At 44.4% G+C, this 9,083-nt stretch overlaps 1 protein-coding gene across 1 annotated transcript; it reads right to left on the reverse strand.

Annotated features, from left to right (window-relative positions):
• Positions 1 to 7,439: 7,439 nt before the first annotated feature.
• LOC134067946 (carbohydrate sulfotransferase 6-like) lies at positions 7,440 to 8,637 on the reverse strand. The gene has a single exon (XM_062523435.1). The coding sequence runs from the start codon at positions 8,635 to 8,637 to the stop codon at positions 7,450 to 7,452; it is 1,188 nt and encodes a 395-aa protein (XP_062379419.1). The 3' UTR covers positions 7,440 to 7,449.
• Between the last annotated feature and the right edge of the window lie 446 nt (positions 8,638 to 9,083).

Raw genomic sequence — 9,083 nt, forward strand, 5'->3', positions numbered from 1 at the left:
CATTGATCTGGACGGAGATGGAACTCTGTTGCACCGGCCATAACCTCCTGGAAACCTCACTTATTTGACTCCTTCAGGCTTCCGTGGGAATTCTAACTCAGCCCCGGTGTAAATATTGCTATTTAATAATCAAAATGTGCCATTAAAATTAGTGAGAAGACACTTCTGTCAGGGAATTATTATAATATTTTACGCTTGAATGCTGCTGGGAGGAAGAGCCCCTTTGTCAGCTACAAGTGAGTCATGACCCCAAGTGACACGCAGAGCATCAGGAGCATGTGGAATGACTCTATCAGCCCGACTAGACCAAGACGTCTACATGAGCAAATACCTATACTTTTCATGTCACACACCACTGTACAAACTGTGTTCGGTTTCAGTCAATCCTATCTTGCACGTCAAAGTCCTCAAGGATGCACACAGATGCACTGTCAAGATGTTGATGACAGCTGAGATACTCAAGTAGTGATTTGAGTTGCCACCGAGGAAGAAAACAAATGATCTGATTTGTCCTCTTGGAAATATGCCAGGAATACTTTTCTTTCTTGTAGTTCAGCCAGTTCAGTTCTCATGTTATGGGGGCCATTCACAAAAATCCTGAACAATGGGTTGGGATGGAGAGACAAAGACAGAGTGAAAGGAAGAGAGAGAGAGAGAGAGAGAGAGAGAGAGAGAGAGAGAGAGAGAGAGAGAGAGAGAGAGATTCCTCAGGGCCCTCTAATGCTCTTGTGGTATCCCTCACACTCTACTAATGAGTTCTCCGTGGTATTAGCCTAACAATCAATTGTGGCCATTTGGCAAGTGTCACCACCGTGTCCTTGGAAAGGCGATAGAAAGGGTTAAGACTACGAGAAGCCAATTGTTTAGAGTCTAAATATAAACTTTAGCCCCAAGGGTTTACCACTTTACCAGAAGTCAGGATTGTTGCACGCCGTTGCAGCAGAAAAGGTCAAGTGTTTACGTCTATATTGTGGGCTGCAGTGTGTTGTATTTGCAGCTCCCACCTCGACTTCAAAGTGTTTTGCTCGCTCATCACCATGATGGAGTCTATTTTGTGTTAATGTTCAGCGGATCGCTCTGGTCTGTGCCGCGTTTGAAGTTTTTACCGGTTCCATCAACAGCTGAAAACAGTTGCCGTTCACAGAAGCGCATGTGGGATAAAAAGGATGGCGTAACCTCCCAAACAACATTATTATTTACAAAACCTCGCGGAGACAACCCCCCTGCCTAGAAAAAAAAACATCTCTCTGTGAAAGCATAAGAAGATTGAGAGTCCAGAGTCACCGTAATACCAGCTGAGAAGCTAAACAATCAACAGTCGTACATGTGGTGACGCGGCCACCGCCTTCGCCGCGCCGTATGTCTGTCAGAAGCCGGCCAGGCTCAGCCTCTCAGGGAGCCGAGACGCTTTCGATGGTAAATGGACCCTGCTGGGCCGACATACAAAAGATAAGCCAGGAATGACCGAGGGGGTTGGGAAGAGGGGAGAGGGGAGATGGGTGTTTCTGTAAAAAAAAAAAGAAAGAAAGAGGACGGAATCATTTGCACCAGCGGCGGGAAGGCTATCATTCAGATGATGTGGGCAGGTCAGTTTAGAAGGGAGAGAAAGAGGCTTACTGAACAAGAGGCTTACCTTGAGCTGAGAGGCTATTTATCTGGCCCTCAACAGTAAACGGGAAAATAAGGTGGTCCAGCAACAAGCCGCTGACAGTGACCTGAAAGCTAGCCTTCGCTTCAGTGATGGACGGAAATAATCAAATAATTGTGCATTTGTTAAAAGAGTGCAACATAACTTTAATAACTGATATACATTGAGTATTAATTTGAACTTGAACTTGAACTTTTTTCTGTATACCCCAGTTTGACAGGATTTGTGGACATGTACTGTACTATTTGCCAGCAGTTTATACTTAAGTATTTTTAATGATTGTGACCTGCCTTTGCCATGAAGGATACCAACATTGTACTGTATCCCTCCACACCTTAACAACAAAAACTTAAAATTGAATTTGGACACTAATAGCAAAGATCCTTGATCCGCTTTAACCCTCTCTGCTAATAGTGTCATTACCAAGGAAGAGTTAAGGGCAGTCATTGAAAAGCCGTGTGTATAAAGAAAATCTTGTCTGCCTAGCCTGTGGTTAATTTTCACCTCATTCTCTATCACATTTTCCCATGTCCCTTTTTAAAATAATTTTCTGAATTAGTTATGTGCTACCCTGTGGTCTCTCAGGACTCCCTTGGTGCTGTTCACATTCTGAGCCTCTGTTAAGTGACTGTGAGTTTTGTTTTATGACATCTTTAATTAATTCATTTAGAATTTGCAATTTGTATGTCGCCACCTTATTACTCTGTTATAGTCAGCTTGTGTAATATGGAAATACTCCGTACTCCAAAATCACCTCATAGTCCATATTAATTTAACTGGGAAATGTGTACTGTATACATACATACTTTATGACTAACTATTGATACAAAGTGCAAGACCATAGCCATGGCCTATTGCATTTTTCTGTTATACAATTTCACTATAGTTGTTTGTGTATATAACCTTCTAAAATTCACCATCATTTGCCTCAGTGATACATTCAAATGACTCAGCAGAGAGAAATTAATTGTCTCAATTAAGAAAAATTACAATGACCTTCAGAAAGTAACTCTGGAACTACTAAGAAAAATGTTCGTAGCATTTAGGTTAAAACCCACTTGCTTTGGCCACCCCACCTTTACTGTGGTACGTTCTCCCCATCAGCTGTAAGTGTTTCAGACAGAGGTGAATTTCTCACCGGCCTTCCTGATGCCTGGAGCCAGACGAGCAGAGCAGCTCAGTCAGGGAGAGGCCCAGCGCTGTCTACGGGGTCGAGACTGGAGAAGTCACGGACATCATTAGCAATATTAGCCAGAGCTTGTGTGCTCGTTCAGCAGAGGGCTCCTAGACGGAACAAAAAGAAAAACATGTCAGAGACTGGCAAGTCATAGTGCAGACAGATTGCTTAAAAACACTCACTTAAAATGAATCTGTTGAAAACAACATATCTCTGTTTCCAAATAGAGTCAACACAGTCAGTGTTGTTTCCAACACTCTGCTTTTATTTTTTGTTACACAATGAGTGTTGAAAATAACACAACTTGTGTTGTTTTTTTTTTTTAACACATCTCTGTGTCCAGACAGGGACAGCACAGTTTGTGTTGTTTCCAACTCATCCTTTTTAAGAGTGAAGGAGGAAGGTCTCTGCAGACTTTTCTCCCACTGAATTAGGATGACTGGTGCAGTTTGTTGAAGCAGAACCTTTCATTTCCAAAAAGACCATAGCTTCAGGCATTAAATCTTAAGATTTAAACATCAAAACACAGTGAAATAACAATCGAGTCACATTTTCAAAATCTAGGCTTAGACAAAGTGCTTTCCAGGTGTTTGTGGGCAAAGTAGTTATTGTATATCCCCCAAAACGCTGAGCATTCACTTTTTAGGGCACAGCATATTCCTTATGCCGGAGTTCAATGCACTCCCTGACACCTGTTTCAAGGATCAGTGCACATGAAATCTGATACATCTCCTCTAAAGTAATTCTGGATAACAGTGAAATTGGGCATGTGTAGGATAAATGCGCTGTGGCAGTGTTGCTGCCTGTACCATAAATGGGAAAGCCGCGGGGGGCTGCGAAGTCTCTCTGTGTGGAGTGAACGTTTCCTCGCCACGCTATTTCACGGTGATCCTCCTGCCTGCCTTCCACCTGAGAGATACTCCTCCTCATTCCTTCAGATTATTTCACTCTCTGTCTATCCCTCTCTTGGAGACTCACACACAGAAGCACACACACACACACACACACACAGGCACTGTGGATTCTATGGACATGCAGTACATACACGCACAGCAGACAGCACACGTCACTGGAATTTTCTGGATTTGGTATGTATGTGCGGTACATAGGATTCATAGTTCACTTAGAATGATGAATGCAATGCCACAATGTATGTGTGTGTGTGTGTGTGTGTGTGTGTGAGAGAGAGAGAGAGAGAGAGAGGGGGGGGGGGCAGGGAGGAGGCAGGGAGGGGGCAGAGAGATCACATTAATATCAGCCATGTTACTGCACATACAGTGCTTGCCCTTCTTACTCGATGGTTGCCTAGGTGACAGTCTTCTCTTTTTTTCTCCTACTTTTTCTTCATTTTTTCTTAGTCGATTCACCATTCCTGGCTCCCTGTACTGCACAGAAGTCATCTGAAGCTTAACAGAGAGAAAAACACAGCTGAACGTCATACAATAAAGGGAGGACTCTCCTAGTTACTCGCCACTGGCTCCCTATAGTGGCCAGAATTAAATGTAAATCTCTCACTTCAGCCTGTAGGACACTGACTGGATCTGCTCCCTAGTATCTTAATTCAGCAATCAAGCTGTACATCTCCAACCGCCCACTACAGTCTTATTGTGAGCGTCTGTTGTGTCGAACAGCCATAAACGCTGGGTCATATACAAGACTATATTTTCCTCAGTGGTTCCATGTTGGTGGAATGAGTTTTCCACTGCTCTCCGTTCCTGTGATAGTTTTGGGTCTTTCAAGAGGGGTCTAAAGACATAACTGTTCAACATGCACTTAGTTTATTAAGCGTTCTTTATGTATTATGGTTTGTATATTACAGTATTTGTTTATTTTTTATTAGGCTATTGATTGAATTGTTGTTTTATTAATGCTATTCTCCTTAATGTAGTCTTACCCATTTTTGAAATTGGTTACTGTTAAATTGAACAGTTCTATTGTTGTTATTTGTATGTCTCTTTGGACAAAAGAGTCTGCCAAATCCCATAACCATAACCGTAACCGTAACCATAGCAAAGCTGCCACTGTGCAGGTTAATGGAGTCATTCAGATGGAATAAAATTATCAGCAGTTATCTAGTTCAGAGTGAATTATACCGGATTTGAGGAGAGAAGTGGATAATTGATTCTCTTTAATGTTTAGCTGCCCAGTGTTGGACAGTGAACAAGGTGATGGCAGGGATGTCTATATGCTCATACTGCTAACTAATTCTTTGACGGCTATCTTTTACTTTTATGCCCGTGAATAGGTAGATAATGTTCTTTGAGGGTAAAAATTGCGTAATCATTTATGAGAGAATTTCCATTAAAAAAGGTGGACGATAAGAAAATGAGGATAGTGTTTCATGTTATGTAACCAGAATTATGGTAAAGAGTAAAAAAATGAACATCTAAATTTGAAATAGGTGCCATAACATATTAAACTGTTTTCAGGCAATGCTTTCAGTGTGAGTTTTCTTTCTTCTTTTTCTTTTTCACGTTTTCCTCTTTGTGCTGGCTAAATAGACTTATTGATTGTAACCACCATGGGCAGGTGTGTACGATGCTCCGTCTCTTTAAATAACTCCCTCTTAATCTTACAGTGTCTGTGCCGTGTCCAGATTAAAGCGGTCCCATTCACAGGTTCTGCTTAGCAGTCAGTGGGCCACACAGAGATCGGCCAGTTCTATTAAACCTCTGCCTAACATACAATACAAAATCTAATCGTGGAGCACACAAGCTCATGTATAAAAGGTATTGTGCATTTTATGACTAAATCATGACATTTTGTTCAGTGTTTTTCTTTTAGACTGCAACCTTCATTTTTAGACTAGGGGTCACTTCAGATTTTGACCTCTGGGGCCAAGCAGCCTCAAAGCTTTTTTTTTTTTTTTTTTCAGGAATAAAATATTTCACTGTGCAATCACACCACATGTAATGTCTGTTTGAGTGTGTTATGACATCAAATGGAATATTTAGTTGGCAACATTATTATACAACCCGAAATCTGAAAAAGATTCAAAGATTCAAGTTTCTCAAAAAAAGATCAAAGATTCCAAAAGCTTTATCGTCTAATATGTTGCCATGTTAGAACATTTTCTTTTGATTCAAGGAGTGTGTGTGATGTGTCAGTAGCATGAGTTTTGTATATGTATTGCATTGGGAATGAGGGATTTGTTGTATAATGACTTTCAGCCAGAGGCACTCTGAACCTTCTTCCTGATGGTAATAGCTCAAAGCTTTGGTGGAGGGGGTGGGACTGGGAGGCATCCTGGATGATGAAGTTTGACTTTCCACTGCTTCTATATCAAGAGAAGAAGGTCCTTCCGTTAGACCAATCAAAATGTGCAAATATTTGTGGAAATCATGGACTCCTCTGGGCTAAAGAGGAGAGGGACTTTTCAAATACCCAACTTATCCGACTTGTTAAATTGCACAGTTCAAAACCCAGCAGTCAAGAGTCCCCATTTTCAGGAAAGTATGAGTATTTTGAAGAAAACAATGGCAAAATGAATTTTGCACATACTAAAACAGTATTTCTCCTATTAGAGTAAAAGTCCATGAGCTAAAATGGCCTATCTGTAGACCAGATCTGTATAATTGTGTGTATCATAAAAGGACAGCCATGATTAAGAAGGCCCCAGTCTGTTGAGCAGCTGAAATCCTATTTTGAGCAGGAATGGGACCACATCACTCGTCTTGAATGAATGAAACGTCACCAATGAAACGATACAACTTGCTGTTATGCTAGTTGACGGTTACATCTAGCTGCCAGCTACAGTATGTCACTTAACAGTAGTTTATGTACAGTCATGGACAAATACAACTTACCTAATGTGTTAAATCCTCTGACTCATGGTATTTTCATAGGCAAGGGAAGCTCAAGTAAGACCTGTTGCTGGTATGCTTGCACAATCAGGTGTGGCTGTGATTGGGCTTATGTGACTAGTGTGACTGATGGGTTGGTAGTCGTTGGAATTATGATCTTCCACAATGTTGTAATTCACTAGTTATGAAATAAACTGCTAATGTTTGCATTAAAAAAAATCTTTATTATTATTATGAATTACCAAACCTTAATTAGCTTAAGGTGACGTACTTTCATCCAAGCACATACAATATATCAGAGAGACAGTTCGAGATCCACACCGAGCATGTGGCATCATCAGGTGGGAAAGAAAGATAAACTATCATCTGCGTAGCAGTGATATGAAAAGCAATGTGAGTGGAGTGATTGGGCCCAATGAGGTAGTGTACACAACTAAAAGAAGGGGCCCTAGCACTGAACCTTGAGGCACCCTTGTGGCAAAGCAATGAGATGCAGACTTGTGTCCTAATCATGACACACTGAACAAACGCACGATGAAGTAGGATTCAAACTTATTGCATGGAGATACCTGCACAAGGTCAATCAATACACGCCGTCCTGACATGGCAGATTATAGTGCATACAAATATTACTGAAGCATGCAGAAAGAAAACCTGTAATGCACGAGAACAAACCTTATTGAGCCATTTTATTTAGAAAAGGGCTGTAATTAATTGAGTAGCCTAAAATTAGGTCTACCTTTCTTATAAACATTTTACATGTCTGAATAACTGGTCTACTCTTGAGGCTACCTTAAGATCTTGTGCATGGGGTGCTACTGCTAGCCATCACTGGGACGCTCAGTGGTCTTGGACGGCAGCCAACTGAACTGGTAGGGTTCCTGTGGGGACAGCAAGTCCAGGTCCAGCTGTCGCTGCTCCGTCTTACTGCCCACCGTACGGTAGCCCAACAGGGACATGGCGTCCTTGCAGTCCTTTTGGATGCGCTGCACCGCCTCGAAGGGCATGGTTGTTCGCCAGGCACGCGCCACGTCCTCAGCGCTGCGTGAGGTGATCTGGAAATTGTCCTTCCTGGCGCCCGTGCCTTTGCCGTGGGTGATGCGGAAGACCCAGTCCCGCAGCTGCTGCGTCATCTCCAGGCCCGTGAAGCGGTAGATGGCCTCCACCTGCGCGAGCGTGTCACGCGCCAGGTCCTCGAAGCGCACCATCTTGTAGCGACCGCGCAGGACGTCGGGCGGCTTGAGCAGCGCCGTCTCGTGCATGCGCAGGTGGCTGCGGCACACCTCCTGCATGACGCGGTACTCCACCTCGGCTCCCCTGCCGTCACCTTGCTCCAGCACCAGCGCGTTGTCAAGGTAAAACGACGAGGCCGACTCGTTACGCGAGCGCCACACGGCCCGCGGGTCCCGCACCAGGTGCACGATGCGCAGGTCGAGCGTCGGGTCGCGCAGCAGCGGGTAGAGCGACTCCAGCTCGAACTGGCGCACCTCCTTGAGCGCCACGTGCGAGTAGCTGCGGCACGCCTCCTCGGCCTTCGCCAGGCCTCGGCTGCCGCAGTGCTTCTGGCACTCCGTCTGGTTGCTGAGGGAGTCGCGCGGCGTGAGCGCGCACGCCGGCGGCGAGCACAGCGCCCGGCTGTAGCTCCACATGAGCAACAGGTAGGAGTTGATGACGGACAGGTCGCACCGCAGCAACCGGTGCAGCAGGTCACGCGTGGCCCTGCGCCGGCCCCGTGCCGTGTTCCCCTGTGCCCTCCACACGTGCCCTGCTGGTTCCGTTAGGTAGAAGACGGACGGGTGCTGGCTAAACACTTGGCCCAGGAAGGATGAACCGGATCGCCATGACGACAGTAGCAGCACGTGGACCTTGCGCTGCACTGGAGGTGCGGGGATGCTTGCTGGGGACGAGGGGGTGTTCACCAAAAGCGAGGGGGTGGTCACCGGGGGTGAGGGGTTGTTCACCGGAGTCAAGGGGGTGTTCACCGGGAACTGGTGGAAACAGCTTAACATTACCACCATGACAATCAGCTGCAAGAGCAGCAGGGTTATCAGAGTTGGTGTGGCCAATCTGGGACGCATTGTGGTGGGACTGCCTTCCTATCTTTCAGAGAATGAGAGAGAGAGACAGACACAGAGACAGGTAGGAAATGTGTGAGAGACAAGGTCAGTAGGGAAAACAATGAGTGAAAGAGACTGAGAAAAGCAGAGAGGGACAAAGATGGTGAACAGGAGAGCATCCGTTCAAGAGGGGGGGGGGGGGGGGGGGCAGCATTTGGTCTGACTGTAGGCCTATTAACTTTTTTTAGGTTATACACGTCCAATGACTTATAGGCCAGGCCTACTCACTAATGTGTAAACTATTGATTAAAACATAGTGCTTAACAAGCTACTTTATAAAGTAGTAATAATGCTTGGTAATAATAATAATAAAGTGTTATTAATAAATGTAAAGATAC

Source organism: Sardina pilchardus, chromosome 20, assembly GCF_963854185.1.
Source record: "Sardina pilchardus chromosome 20, fSarPil1.1, whole genome shotgun sequence".
In the NCBI taxonomy this organism is placed as follows: Eukaryota; Metazoa; Chordata; class Actinopteri; order Clupeiformes; family Clupeidae; genus Sardina; species Sardina pilchardus.

What these genes read in the sequence shown, in the direction of transcription:
- LOC134067946 (XM_062523435.1), bottom strand. Translation starts at nt 8,637, where the DNA reads ATGTTAAGCTGTTTCCACCAGTTCCCGGTGAACACCCCCTTGACTCCG.